The sequence below is a fragment of the Bombyx mori genome, chromosome 25 (assembly GCF_030269925.1).
Source record: "Bombyx mori chromosome 25, ASM3026992v2".
Lineage (NCBI taxonomy): Eukaryota > Metazoa > Arthropoda > Insecta > Lepidoptera > Bombycidae > Bombyx > Bombyx mori.
In genome coordinates this window covers 11,848,531-11,864,791 of record NC_085131.1, presented here as the reverse complement: position 1 = coordinate 11,864,791, position 16,261 = coordinate 11,848,531, and the positions used below count along the sequence as shown (strand labels likewise).

Sequence of the window (16,261 nt, the reverse complement as noted above, 5' to 3'; positions counted from 1 at the left end):
TGTTCGAAGTGATTGTCAGTTTTCGTAGTAGGTAACGGACTAAAGTGTTATTGACCGACATACAATATATATTTTTTCCTACTTATTTATTGGTAGCCTAAGAGGGTATTCCAGTTACGCCCTGACGGGTAGGTGAGCTCACGGGCTCAACCTGAGAGAATTTGCTAACACTAGCCCTAGCAAGAGCAGTGCTTCTCACTGAGAAGATTAGGCGAAGGCAAACTCAGTGGGCTGTCTATGGGACGACATCTGAATATTGTGCTAACACTACCGTCAATTTTTTTACAATTTCATCATTTTTATATAGACAATTTGAAACGTCATTACCAATTCAGGGATGATATTCACTTATTCCAGCCTTTTAAACAAATCATACGTGGCCTAATTAAAATCTAATTTCGTTCAATGTTCTAATTTAGCATCGAAAGTTCGAGACATTATAAAAGACCTTGAAATTATTTTGAAATGAATCAAAAAAAAAAAAAACTCGACGAATAAATCAATAGCGGGCAGACGTGGAAGGAAGCAAACGCAGATGCCCTTGAAACGCTATGAGAAATCTACAAACAATAGACGGGACTAATAAAAAACGAGAAATCGAAGCATTTGAAAACGAAAGGAACGTTTCGGACAATAATATGTTAGCGGACGACGCATTAAAAGTGAAAGTATGGATAGGTCAATAAGTATAGGCATTAGTCTATATATTGACATAGGACTATCCATGGCTGGAGTTTTTTTTTTTTTTTATATGCGACGAATCGATTTATCTACGGATCACGCTCAAACAGCTAAAATATTCACACGTACTTATTCTTCCACCTTCGTACCTTTACACGTACTTATTCTTCCACCACTAATCATTGTTCTCGTAATTTCACCCCACCGTATTCATCGCCAAAAATTATTCTTTTTTTTATTGCCCTTATAGGCAGACGAGCACATGGCCCACCTGATGGTGAGTGGTTAGCGTCGCCCATGGACTTCAGCAATGCCAGGGGCAGAGCCAAGCCGCTGCCTACCGCTTAATACTCTCCACAAGCCTCGTTTGAAGGTCATGTCATAGCGCTCGGGAAACACCGTGGAGGGGAGCTCATTCCATAGCCGGATGGTACGTGGCAAAAAAGACCTCTGGAAACGCACTGTGGATGACCGCAGTGGCTCCGGGTAGTATGGATGAACTCTACTCTGGTGGCGGGCGGTGCGATGGTAAAAACGAGATATATTCCTACAAAATTTCATCTGTATACGTGACGGACGTTATAAGTGTATAACTAGATCAATTTTATGCAAACTACGGAACCCCTTAAGACACTAGTCTACAACAAACACACAAAATGCAAGAACAAAGAATAAAAGAATAATTAAAAAGAAAAACGAAACTTTGCAGTTCCTGGATGATGTCATAGGGTGTATGCTGTGAGACGCGCAAAAAGCAGACGAACTTATTCCGAATAATACATATTTATTATGTACTAGCGACCCGCCCTCGCTTCGCTTTGGAAACATTAAATTTTATTATTGATAGCTGAGTCCCGCGATGTTACCCGCGGTTATTGTCTGACCGCGGTTGAAGCCGCGGGGTAAAGCTAGTCTAAGTTACTCCTTATGTCATCAGCTACCTATTAGTGAAAGTCTCATCAAAATCGGTCCAGGCGTTCCAGAGATTAGCCGGAACAAACAGACAGACAGACAGACAAAAATTGTAAAAAATGTTATTTTGGTGTATGTTCCGTATATATATTTATATGCATATAATAAAAAGAGGCTATTTCAATATTACAAACAGACACTCCAATTTAATTTATATGTATAGATTTTATAACGACGAATAGGTATGAGGACCTTGAAACAGATCCTAACGATACGAAAATAATTGGCGGTCGACTGCATTTTTCAAAACTTCACAACGAAAACAGCTCATTTAATATCCTATGCTTAGGTATATTATATATAGTAGCTAAGAGCCGTTAATATCGTTCTAAATATTGTGGAGTCCGTTTGCGTAATTCGATCATGAAACTGCCGCATTTTATATACGGCAGTATCATTTTCTTTGTCTAAGTACCCCCCGGCATCACAGATAAACATATTTATATACGCAAGTGCATTTTTTATTCCCTTCATCCATCAGTTTTTTAACGTTCTCGATAGCGTAAAAGTTAACCCAATATTGTATGCAGTTGGAACAGCGCCCCTAGCGGCAAACGTAGGCAATTTTTTTTTTCCTCCTACCTATGCTAATAGCCTTGAGAGACTATTTCAGCTTACCCTAGCTTGTGTAGGTGAGCTCACGGGGCTCAAACCGGAGCCATAGGCAAACGTTCCAACTCCATAGAAATTTCAATTAACTTTTACGCTATCGAAAACGTTAAAAAACTCACACTAAGCACACCGTTTTATTAAACATAAATATTGATGCCCTATATTAAATAAACTATCGTTATATATGGAAACTTTTTAATTTTATAAAAAAAAGTACTAGATGTAATTGTTGTAGCCCTTAGACATCTCATGTGAATGCCGCCGGACACCTTGAGATATTCAACCTCAAATCAAAAAAGAATGTCTGCTAGGCGGCAGAAATAGGATGATTGGTAGTACCTACCATTACCGGTAGTACCTACCTACCATTACCGGTAGTACCTACCTACCATTACCGGTAGTACCTACCTACCATTACCGGTAGTACCTACCTACCATTACCGGTAGTACCTACCTACCATTACCGGTAGTACCTACTCGTGCGGTTTTACAATACGACCTACCAACAGTGAAATACAAATCTAGACGGTCTAAATCTTCTTAGGTTTCTATGAAGCTTATTCTGTGCAGTGGTTTACCACATGCTGACTAAATTGATTCACATTAGTATTTAAACTAGGTACTTACTATACTGGGTACAAAGGTGACGAGGTATACTATTGTTATAGATAATAAAAAATCGGAAATAAGTAACGACTTGGGATTTTCAATTGTTTATCTATGCATACGTGCAATGCGTTCTCAACTATAACTAAATCAATTTGTAGGTATAATTTACAGTGATGCCTTGATATAAACTTTGACCGACGTAAAATTTAAATTTTTTTTTATTAAAATCGATATTCACACTAAACTAAGTAAACAGCAATTAATATTAGTAACTAATACATTAGCGCGAATCAAATCTTTGTTATCGAATAAAACAGATTTATATTTCGAATTATTAACTTATCGAATAACCAAATAATCTGCCTACTAATAAACTCAAAGTCGTATTGAAGGTAAATGAAGTTATACGTACATTAGTAGGTACAAAGGCAGATTTTGAGACTCGTTAGACGTCGTATATTTCGAGCAATATCGATAAACATCCCGTCGGGGCCCTAGGCCGTCTATGTTGTCTTAGGGCAGGCACGCAGCGACGGCGCGACGGCTCGAAATGAATTCGTTAGCTATTTTTTTTGCTTTCAGGGTTATCACCGTATTATAATTTTCTTGTCGTCGAAAGAAAACCAACCTAGATGCCCAATATTATTCTCCTCAAACATCGTATAAGAAAAACGTTATCATAGTGCCGGAATGAGAACGGGGAAAGAAACAAGAAAAATCTTTATAGTCAATGATCTATGATTCTTTTGCTAGTGGTAAAACCTCTTGTAGTCCGCACAGGTAGGAACCACCACCCTGCCTATTTCTGGCGTAAAGCAGTAATGCGTTTCGGTTTGAAGGGTGGGGCAGCCGTTGTAACTATACTAAGAGCATACATCTCAAGATGGGTGGCGGCATTTACGTTGTAGATGTCTATGTGCTCCGGTAACCACTTAACACCAGGTGGGCTGTGAGCTAGTCCACCTATCTGCAGTATAAAAAAAAAGGTTTAAATTTGTTTAATTAGTCAATTTATTTATTACGGTAGGTACAAGACGTTTAGTTTATGGTATGTTCTATATTGCCCCTCTCCTGGGGACACAAGACGAACTGCGTAAGACGACAACCCTATCGTCGTTTGATAGTGTGGGAGGAGGCAATTCGTGGAATAACTTCATATAACGCCCGTGTGTGTGCGTGTAATCAAATACAAAATAGGAACGCGCTAGTGTGCGCGCCGCCGGTTCACTGTCAAGGCCAACTGCCAAAATCTCCCGCTCGCGCCCCCCTCGCTCCCGCCTCACCCAATCCGCACACAATCATTCGAATTTGGCGAATAACATCGAAATGTTGAACTCATAACGCGCGTATTGTTAATGATTACGTTCCACGTTGGTTAAGTGAGCCCGCAATAGTCATCATAAGCATTAAACAATTTGTAAATTAATAATTGTCACTACATATTTTTGATCGGCGATATTGTGTAAAACTAACAATTTACATACCGTTATGATTCTCGATAAATGTTTCTCATCATAATAATGCGGCGATTATGTTTGAGTTTAAATAGTGCAAATAACAAAATAAAAACGAAGCATTTGAAAGCGACTAGAAACTAGAATAAAGCAACTAGAATCAACATAATAATATTGTATCACAGACAGCACGTTGTTGTCAAGGTCTCCCGCTAAATCACGACGCATGTTCGATCGCAAATCAATGGAAATTTGCATGAGTAAGAAAAATCAAATATGTCATAGTAAAGTATAGAGACAATCATTATGTAATACACGTTAACATCTGTCATTGTTTAGACAATAATTTTGTACGCTTTTAGAACAGTCTCGTAACAATAAAAAATCCTTTAATTAGAATTTTTAAACAAGGAATCTTTTGCCTTATCTTTATTATTATTCTATGGTCTTGGACAAGTTTATGCAGAATATCGTTGTATATAATTAAAAATATATAGTACGTACGTGTCCTCAGTACATAAATCTATTAATATGTGTTGTAAAGGTATCTCATGAAACACTATAACCTACAAAAGATACCTAAGTAAAAAAAATACCTACATTTTTATTAATACAAAAAATTTATTAGTATCGAATTATTCAGTCTCAATAGTGAGATACGATTAACAACATATATAATTTAAAAAAATATACGAAAATCAAGTAATGTCACAAAAATATATTATCATATTATTTTATCATCTTTAATACTCTGTTCAATGCAGTAACATTAATTAAAAGAAAACAATGTTTACATCAATTCGAGACTAGAGATAAATTTTTTTTAATAAATGATACATCCATTGACGTCATAAGAAAAATAAATACTCGAGTCGTTTAAAACTTCCAAAATAATTAATAAATTTTATTTTCGAGTTGTTCGACACATTCTAGAGTTGTTTTTTTTGTAGCCGCCCTTCCGATATATGTAATACTAAGTATTGATACTTAGTATCATTATGTCTATATATTGATACTTAGTATCAACAACATTCGTTATGTTTAATTGAAAACTATATATATTAAATACGTATGAATAATATGTGTCAGTACGTGCAACGTGCGAAGATTGGGTAAATGATAAGATGCAAGTCAAGGCCGAGTTATATCACAATGCAACGTTGTGCATACAGCAGATTAGATAGAAATTTAAACGTTGCCGAACGCGAAAAAAAGGAAGTTTTTGAAGTGGTTTTTTTTTTTTAATATTCAAATTTTTTACGGCTTCACTTTACGGTTTTTTCCAACGAAAACGCTCTTTCGTGTCCTTGAAGAAGAACGGATAATACGAGTATATCAATAATGGGCACCCGCAGACAATCTACAAATATGTACATACGTATTATGGTACATACATACATACATTTTACTGGTGGTAGGACCTCTTGAGAGTCCGCGCGGGTAGGTACCACCACCCTGCTTATTTCTACCGTGAAGCAGTAATGCGTTTCGGTTTGAAGGGTGGGGCAGCCGTTGTAACTATACCCGAGACCTTAGAACTTATGTCTCAAGATGGGTGGCGCATTTACGTTGTAGACGTCTATGGGCTCCAGTAACCACTTAACACCAGGTGGGCTGTGAGCTCGTCCAGCCACCTAAGCAATAAAAAAAATGTACATAGATTTTCGGGAATAAACGAAAAACCTTTTATCTGATGCTATATTTGATGTTCAGCAGTTACCGGAACTCGTAGGGGTCGCAGCGTAAACGTTGTCTCCCATCTTGAAATGTGACGTCAGAATCTAATTTTTAATACAAACTAAAACGGTCACCCCACCCTTAAAAGTAGAACGCGCGGCTATTTCGCGACAGAAACAGGCCAGATGGTGGCACCTACCAGCGCCGGCTTAAAATACGCCCCAATTTTCAACTAGTATTCATTAAATTATGTGAGTTTCATTTTCACAGCGGACGAGATTCGTGAAGGCTATACATAATTGCGAAGTTTAATTAAAAAAATTCGTTGCCGGCCTGCGGGATTTGAACACCGGTATGGTCGCTCGAGACGTGTGCACCGGGCGTCTTATCCATTCGACCACGACAATGCGTTTTCCACATAGCAACCGAAACCACAGACAACTAGCATTAAAAAAATTAACGAATTTCTGTATAGGTACTTTATTTAAAACAAATATCAAAGCTCTAATTTTGATAAACTTATTTATATAAACGAATCCAACTCTTTGATGTTTAATAAATAGATCTATGATTCTAACCAATATCCAGTTATTTGTTAAACGTATACCAACAGCGTAAGTCAGCAGAGAATCAGTGCTACCAACGAAACGCTCTAAACGAAATTCAAAACTTTCTTTATGCTACTAATTAAACTGTTCTCTATTCAAACTGAAACATAGTAACAAGTTTTTTTTTAGTTGATACATAACACCGTGTTTTTAATACGCAAAAAACTGCATACATAATCCGCCCACCCACGATCGAATGAAAACTGCATTCTATATTTTAAACGTTACAGTTCGTTCGAAATAACGAATCAGGAAGCAGATTCAAATAGTTGTCTAATATAATGATAAAGTTTTTAGAGTTGCCATTCGGAAAATATTAATACGATGAAAATACGGCTACATATTGCAACCATTCGTTTTTTTTTCCTACAAATATTCGTAACAACTGTAGATTACGTGCCGATGTCAGCATACATGAACTCACTACGATGGCCTATTTAGGAAGATGTTAATGGCCACATAGAGTAAAGAGCTGCCTATTCGCCTATGAAATTACCGAAGACCCTACAATATAAAAACCGTCGTGTAGACATATCTTAGTATCATATATATGTTAATTAATAATGAAGTGTAATTAGGTAGGATACCACAGGCCTTAACCCGTGCATGTCATAAGGTAGTAATAAGTAGCGCATACCGTAACTTCTGAATGTAAGACACAGGACTTCGGAAAATCTCAACACAAAGACCAGACAATCGGGCCTTTATTAAGTATATCGAGTGTGTGGCGTCACCCCGAATATAAATATCGAGAATTCTTTTTCTATTACATCGATAAACAAGTATAATAAATGTGTGGTTCGGTTCACGGTGTACCTACTCAAATGTCTATGTGGTACGTAGCCGCCGGTCGACACTAGCTAATACTCGTAGGCGGTATCGATCTACCGCGTCGCGGATTGGGGCAGGTCGTGGTAAAACGCACAACGTTTTTCGGTGTTAGCCCTAACGGAGATGCGTGAAGCGACTGCACGTTTTCTTGTGAAATTACTATCTATGCTTTGATGCGCGGATTTATTGTAGTATTTAATACGATGCGTTTTATGGCGTGCTATAACAAAATTCGATATTCAAAAATTCGAATTTAATTCGAAAGGAATAATTTTGTTATTTATGAAGAAAAAAAAAAGAACATAATTACAATTGGCGTTCGTGTAATATGGTTTTTTTTAAAACCGAATACAAATTTAGAAACCACATTTGTACATAATAATATTATTATTTCAAATTGAGGAAATAAATTCTGGAATATTTTCTTGTGATTGCTTCTAGCAAAATAAAATATTAAACCGTTTGCTAATATGTAAAACGAAATGAATTAGATATTAAATGTGTAGCTTTTTAATCTGTTATTTTTAACAGTGATCTGTCGGGAATTATAACAGTGGATTTTTTTCCAGAATTAAAATATTTTAAGACCCATTTTCATCTCTATATACGTACTGTACTTAATACCAACGAGGAAATATAAAGCAGGCACTGATAAATATTTGGCGGCTGAGTTCAGTCTTACTGATAAAATGTTAGGATAGGTCAAGGCAAAACATAATTTGCCCAAAATAATCATTGAAATTGTAAGGCCTCGCTGTAATTAACAGGCAATAAAATAGACTATTACGCACCATATCCTCCATCTCCATCCAGTCCATCTCGGCTTGTTTTTATATGTCTAGATTATTTGAAAAGTTCAGGTGATCTGGCGCGAAAGTACTGCGCGTCGCGACGTTCAGTACACGAGTGCAGCGTCGTTTCGTGTGTGTTGCACCAAAAATTCGTTCCCGCACCCCGTGCCCTCACCCCGCACCCCACCCCCGTGGTCGCAAATTTTCAAACTTCGAATCGCGCAACGCCATCTAGCAGCGATTGGCGCCCTTTCAGTTTCTTCCAAACGTGGCCTTGAACTTGACCAACGTCGCGACCGACCCACTTTTGCGTTGCGCCCCCGCTCCCCGCGGCAGCGGGTACCCGCCGACAGTCGCGCGCATTGTCACGGCCGCACCACCTGAATGGATTCTCGCAGGCCGTAAGGTACAGAATCGCTTGATCCGTTCAACACTCTTGTTTTCACGGTTACGTCATTTTTGCACGTTGCTATATTATTAGTTATGTTATCGTGCACGCCGCGTGAATTTTAATGGTTTTCGAAAATATCAATTACCACACCGGTGCGGATTTCACAAAAGATCCCACAGATGTATTGATAAAAAGCAATTTTTGCCCTTTAAGTTCTTTCCTAATCACATAAATACGTAAAAATGAAAACGTAAAAGATATAAATTATTTACATCACTTATTGGGATTTGTATTTCAAATTATTTTATTGCATAGACAAGATGTCGGCCCATCTAATTTTAAGCGGTTACCCGAGCCCGTAGAGAAACTTAAAATTTAGGTACCAATTGTAATTACTCAATTACAATAAAGTAATTACTTTATATGAATTATTTGAATGATAATATTATACATACAAATGTTTATAAGAAACAGAAGCAAATTTTAATGACATTTTTTGCGGTTTAAATTTTATTTCACTGTAATATTATTTCTTTATCGTGGTATTCATTAGTAAAGATTCGTTAAATACGAATATCATTAGAAAAACTAGTACCTGCATGCAAGATTTGAACTCTAGCATAGTCGACAACAAACGTCTTATCATTTTGTCCACGACGACTTCACAAAATGTTACAATAAATTTTCAGGAAAGTTTTCGTCTAGTCCAGTGAAAAAAACTAGCCAATTTTTTTTATGAATTCTATAAAATCCACTTCAAAATTGTATTGTACATAAAAATATACGATTCAGAATCAAGAGGAAATCGGAGGTAACAAACCATATTATAAATGTAACCACCGGTTTTTACCAAAATTCATCAATCATGTTTTCACATCCCAAGTCTGACGTACCTACCTAATTAGTTGATCTAAATATTCAAATTCGTTGATTTGTTGTACTTCTGAGGGTTTTTATCAAATTTAGACACAACAAAATATTTGTACTGCTTCGTCGCTTCACGCAGCACGGACCAAAGACCCAAATAACTGATTTAATTGACAGATGTCGAAGTTTGAATTTGCAATGGTCAATAAAAATCTCACTGCACATGATATAGAAAAGCATGATGGAACAAAAATTAATCCGCAACAGATACCACTAGTCTTTTAGTGGATTGTGCAAGGATTAACACTTTGAAAGCCATATGAAAAATCGAATATTTTCATTCGGGCCACGGTGCTCACCGGTGAACCTTTTCTTTCTAAATCATACGGGCCATGATGGTCAGTCACCCTTTTATATATAAACTAGACCGTAAAAGTCGCAAATTTTTACCGTCCACGCAAATTATCGTAATATACAATATTTTAGAATGAAAATCTCAAATTAGTAAAAATTACTGATTTTGGCTTAGCCTAAATTGCATAGTACTGTTACGCCAGTAACACCATCTATCGCCGGATAGTCGAACGAATATCGAAGGATCTAGTAGCACCTAGAACGCTCGAGAAGTACAACGCCCTCTATTGTCAGTCAGCGGAAACACAATACTCGAAATGTGTGGAATATTCTCGATAATTCTAGGGATGTGGTATCGGCTACAAAAGCGTTGCAGAGATGGCACGGAGTCAGTCAGTAATCGGAACTACTCGAAGCGAAACAGCGGATCACCTGAAGCGAAGGGAAGAAGCGAATTGAGAGTTTTAAGGTGTTTGTTGAGTATTTTAAGTGTTCTAAGTGCTAATACAGTGTTATCTTTTATTTATCCCGAACCCCAGCGCGTAACAGTACGCTAGGCCCACCGGTGGGTCTTAAAGCATACAGCGTGTTAATCAACCGAGAGCATGTATTAATGAAGAGACATGCACGTTCATAAAATACAGTTAGGTTAATCCATTGCCGTGTGACCAATAGTGATGATTAAGGGCAATCAATGAACGTCCAACGTCCAGTGGGTTATTGACCTAATTACGATTACTACTTGTACAAATTTGTATCTAAAATGGAAAAGGGTGTAAGTCCTATCTACATAACGGCATATCGATAGCTTCTGTCTGTAAATATGACTTAAATGTTTTCGGAAATTGATAGTATTTGGAATGCTTTTGAGACAAAAATCGGACATTTTTTTATTTTATCGGATCCACAGAGCCATTTTATTTTATTTTTTATTGCTTGTGTGGGGACAAGCTCACGGCCCATCTGGTATTAAGTAACCGGAGCCCTTAGACATCTACAACATAAATGCCGCCACCTACCTTGAGATACGAGTTCTTAGGTCTCAGTTTTTACAGTACAACCGCTGCCCCACCCTTCAGATCGAAACGCATTACTGCTTCACGTCAGAAATAGGCAGGGCGGTGGTACCTACCCGTGCGGACTCACAAAACATCCTACCACCAGTAACGAAGAGCTTTGTGATTGCTTAATTTACAAAAAAAATAATGAAGTTAAATATTAAGAAATTAGGCATCAAATGATTCAAAGGAAGAATTAGTTTTACCCGATTAAGAAAAATATTACAGAGTGATATGGGCAGATTTGGAGGCAGCCGTGGTTTTAAGTTTTAGTGACACAAGTGGTGATAAAGGAGATTGCCCATTTTTGGTTTCGTGTTGTGCAACGATCAAATATATATTAAAAATTAAGTTTTTATGTTTAACAATTTCCTCAAAAATATTGAGTTATAACTTCGTCGGATATAGAATATTAAAACAATTAGTAATTTAAAAACTTCTATCTAGTAGTAGTTCAATTTTCCCAATGGAAAGGCAAAGATATTAATTCATACAGCCTAATCTTTTAAAAAAATGATAATATGGAGTTAAATGAAATGAAGTTAATTAATTTGAGACATTAATCAATTGGCATGAAATTAAATTAGTTAATTCAATTGGCAAAATATTTATATTTTTTTATAAATTTTTTTATTAAAGATTATGTATGGTATGATACCTTTGCCTTTCCAGTTGGAAAAATACAACTACTACTGCTACTGACATTTGACAAATACCTACCTAACAATATTATTTTGATTTACCGGTAAAATGGGGCGTTTAGGGATTGAGAGGCGAATCGGGAAAAAACCGGGAAAATCTTTCGACGCTCAATATAAGTTTTATATTCGTTGCAAAATCTTCCATTTTTTGTAGTTTAATAGTAGAATGTTGAAAGTTCACAAAATAACTCTGAATATGCACGATAATAGCTGCTAACTTATAAAAAATCGCGTTTCAAATTAACTTCCTGTGGTGGTAATTATTTTAGTGCTAGAAACTTTGCTCTCTTTTATTTATTTGATAATAATAGAAGACGACTATGATTTATAAACGTTATTTAGTGTTTGAACCAGCATATATATTAAAGGTAAGTCTCAGTTGTTATTGGTTTTAATGTATTTGATTAAATAAAAATACATGTAAAAATCTGTTGTTTTTGGGGATATTAGGGACGTCTTAGGTACAAATAACAACGAAAAAGGGGTCAATTGGGATGAGAATACGTGAAATGGAAACGACCTAAGTATAAATAGGTACAGGTTTGTAGGGTTGTCTATGTAGTTATAACAATATTTTCTTAAATTTGTTGTTAAAAATCTGGTTTATTCGAAGCGAAATTGGGAATAAGTCTTTAGTTGAAATAGATAAGCAATTTAATATAAGTAAGCCGATTTTGCAGAGACATGTAACAAGATCAATGAAATCTCAAGGTGGACAAAAATGTCTAAGTAATACTTAATAAAATATTAAATATTTGTTCAGAGTGGGGGTATTCATCTGATTAATCCATGGAATAACCGACACACCTAATCTCTTAACCCAGATAGAAATATCAGCACTGTCGATTGCACCTATAATTGAGGTGATGTCTGCCATGTACTTTTGTCAGTTTTTAAATTTTTTTTATTGATGATCACTTTGTTGGTGCAACTAAATAAATAAATTAATTAAAACTATATATAAAAATAAAAGTAGTGCCAACCCTAGCAAATTTCTCATTTCATCCCAATTAACCGCAATTTTCGGGTAAATAGGGATTACACCTATTTTTGCATTTTTTGCTTAAACTGGAATGCTAGTTGCTTATTTTTAAATTGGACAACAAAGATGCCCCCAAGACTCAATCATTTTGATCCTGATATAGCATTATATACATCAACAACTACCTTAAAATTGCTCATAAAGTTGGAATTTATCCCTAATCGCCCCATTTTACGGTACTTTGTTTTAGGTAAATCAACAGAGATACTGTCATCAAACATTCTTAGCTACTCACTTAATTCTTAGTGAATATCTGTGACCTTGCTCGTTCACGAAGCCCGCTATAGAAAGCAGAGTATTAAATACACTTGACATTGGCGAAATCTAAAAGGAAACGCCATAAACCTAAGAGATAGATAGATAGATTTACTGACGCCGTTTTTCATGTTTCCGATTGAGTTATATCGTGTGTTTCGATCATATTATTTGTTACCTATTTTGTTAGGCAGAAGTTCAGGCATATTGGGGCCAGAATTAATTTATTTATCATACGTACTTATTAATCATTCGTGATGAAAACGTTGCTAATACTATTAATGCATGGTTATTACTACAGCTATCTCGTTGGCAATCGAACTGTGGGTTGTTGTGTCTTTGTTAGGCTAGGCTGGGTTAGGTACAATGACACATCTGCACAATATGAGAAATAAATTATTTTATGTCTATTTTTGTTTTATTTTGAATAGTTCCGCAACCTTTACTTCACGAATGGACGTAGTGGCCCTAGCCACACAATACTATGCTAGCTAAATAAGTTTATACTATATACATGTTTTCATTAATAAAATACTTTATACATATGTTTTTAAGTATTTAGGAATTCAGTATAATAAAAAAATATCCACTGCTGTCTTGTACAAAAAATAACCTAATTCTAAAAACTTCATTGGTCTTTTACTAGTAAATCCGGCGAACTAGAGATTTAATTTTTTTTATAATTGAATAAACATATTAAACCCTACAAAATGAGGTAAGTTACATGAGAGCACAAACTGAAACCAAATTCCATACTACAATGGGCATTCTCCTTTACGACTGCACAGATGTTTGCCAAAGAAAGTTTTCGACTGGATAGGTTAATTTTCATACGATTTCAGCAATAGTTATCTTTTTAACATGCTTTTATTACCCCTGATATATGGTACTTAAATGTATGTAACGGAATCTCTGAGCGTCATTTTCACCGAACCAAGACGTCCAATCAGCTTGACAATCCGGTGGTAGATTCTGCGACGCATTATTCTTGCTAGGGCTAGTGTAAAAAACGTTTCGGAATTCCCTAGGCATAACTTTTGAATTTCTCTCAACTTAGTTGTCATGATTAAAATGGGGCTGCTACCTGTCATATTTATTTTGAAAATGGTAGAAATTTCCAAAAGTTCAGTTCGATCGATATTTCTGGTAAGGATTCGAGGGCCCCCTGAGCTTGACGGCCCCGGAGCACTGCCCCGCCTAGCCCCTGGGTAGATACGCCACTGCTTACATAGCATATAGTGCATATTAAAGTAACAAGAAAAATTGTATCACAATACTAAAGTACGTAGTTTTTAAACTTAAAAAAAAACTTAAATCACAAATCAAACTAACATTTATTTTCATCTATTTTATCCTGTTCATGCCGTTCAGGATATTATAAAAACGAAATTATAAAATTGTTGTATTGTCATCGCTCCCTGAAGTTAATCGGACAGTCAGGTTGAAGTCAGTCAAAATTAAGTTCAATGATTCCGTTAGAATGATACAAACTTAACAACTAAAACATCAAGCTAGTTAAAAATTTAACCGAAGGGACAGCGTATGTTAAATTTACCATTTTATAGCTTGAGTGAAACTGTGGTATCTAAAATGTATACTTTTTTTATTGCTTAGTTGGGTGGACGATTTCAAGGCCCACCTGGTGTTAAGTGGTTACCGGAGCTCATAGACATCTACAACGTAAATGCCGCCACCTACCTTGAGATATAAGTTCTAAGGTCTCAATATAGTTACAACGACTCTTCAAGCCGAAACGCATTACTGTTTCACGGAAGAAATAGGCAGGATGGTGGTACCTACCCGTGCGGACTTACAAGAGGTCCTAGCACCAGTAATAATAATTTAAGAATTTACTTTATATCTCTAAACTGTCTTTCATTAGATTAGACTTAGACAATTTTTTTGAATAAAACTATTAAAATTGGTGACAGCGCCATCTAGTGATGACCATTGACATGATAAAACTCTTCTATTAATGCTAACTGTAACGGACGAGCGTACGACACACTTGCTGGGAAATGGTTATTGTCGCCCGTTGACACTGGTAATACCGGTGACTTTTTATAACGCCAAGGCTCTATCTATAATTGACACATATTTTACCTAGTTTTCTAACTACTTCAAACCTATCTTCTATTAGTTATATACATTAACGGGACTGTCACAGTAAGAAAATTATGTATAGGTATCATTTTAATTATTTATTTTGTATGCACAGAGAGTTTCATGTTGCCTTCCTTACTATAATTCATTCTGAACAAAACCACTGGTTCTTAACAGACATAATATGTAACAACTCCTATTTTGAATTTAAAAATTATTTAATTACTAAACAATGAAAATCTGTACATTTAAGAGTATTTAAAATCAGGAAACTTAGGAACTTTTATGATATTTCATGTTAGTGGCTTATTTCCTAGGAGATTTGCCCATTTAAACAAAAAATTTTCTGCTCTGCAATCTGAACTTATTTTAAATTGAATGTGTTTTTATGTAATAATTATATTAGATTAGTGGTGGACTAGTTAAATATTTGTATTTATTCTTTTTAAAACCATTACGCATTTGTACTATATAAGCTCTCTCTACCCAAGGCACAAAGAGAGATATTGTTATGAACAATAAGTCTGTTCATTGAAACACTCCTATCCCTACTTCCAAATCAATATTTACATTTTGTTTGCCATGTCAAATAAAGATTTTTTTATATCATTTCAATGATCCAATCCAAATCCATTTTTATAATGGCTTTTATTAAAAATAAGTTTTACACATGGCCAATAAAGAGAATAGAATGAATTGCGTGTAAGTACCTACCAGAAATTAGATGTACATGCTTAAATGTTATTGATTTAAATAAAGAGGGTGTTATTATTGTAAATTTATATGACATTAAGAAATTAAAAGTTCTATTTAAATATTATTTTTGTATTATCTTCCTCACCACCAGCTCACCAGCCAGTAATCACCATAACTCACCAGCCAGTAATCACCATAGCTCACCAGCCAGTAATCACTTAAAACAGTACTTTAACAGTTAAATTATGAAAATTTTGGGGGTTTGGGGGATATAGCCAATGTAAATCGTTGATATTCATAAATAGTGAACAAAGAATACCTCAATGAATAATTATGTTTGGTTGTCCTTCACATATCTCCTGTGAATTACAGGGTCCTCTGTAGAAACTGCGAAGAGACATAGTCGCGGTCTGAAAATGAAATTTTACAATTTTAGTATTTTTCTGTTATATATCACCAGACATGCCCTATGGTTTCACCCTTGTTATACTAATATTTTAGAAATGTTAAACACATATTTTACCGAGGTAAAGATTTTTTGGAACCCAATCCCCTGGTA

The 16,261-nt window shown here is 35.6% G+C and overlaps 1 protein-coding gene across 2 annotated transcripts in view; it reads right to left on the bottom strand.

Annotated features, from left to right (window-relative positions):
• Nucleotides 1–16,261, bottom strand: part of LOC101742160 (steroid hormone receptor ERR1) — a 47,936-nt gene that overhangs the window by 30,586 nt on the left and 1,089 nt on the right. Inside the window, exon 2 of one of the 2 annotated variants that reach the window (XM_038020327.2) lies at nt 16,022–16,112. Coding sequence is in view for 1 of the 2 variants with exons in the window: in XM_038020326.2 (XP_037876254.1) it covers nt 8,236–8,262 (27 nt within the window). In the remaining variant the exon portion in view is untranslated. Of the gene's footprint in view, nt 1–8,235; nt 8,583–16,021; nt 16,113–16,261 lie in introns of those variants that run through there. The other variant, XM_038020326.2, reaches the window with a different exon arrangement.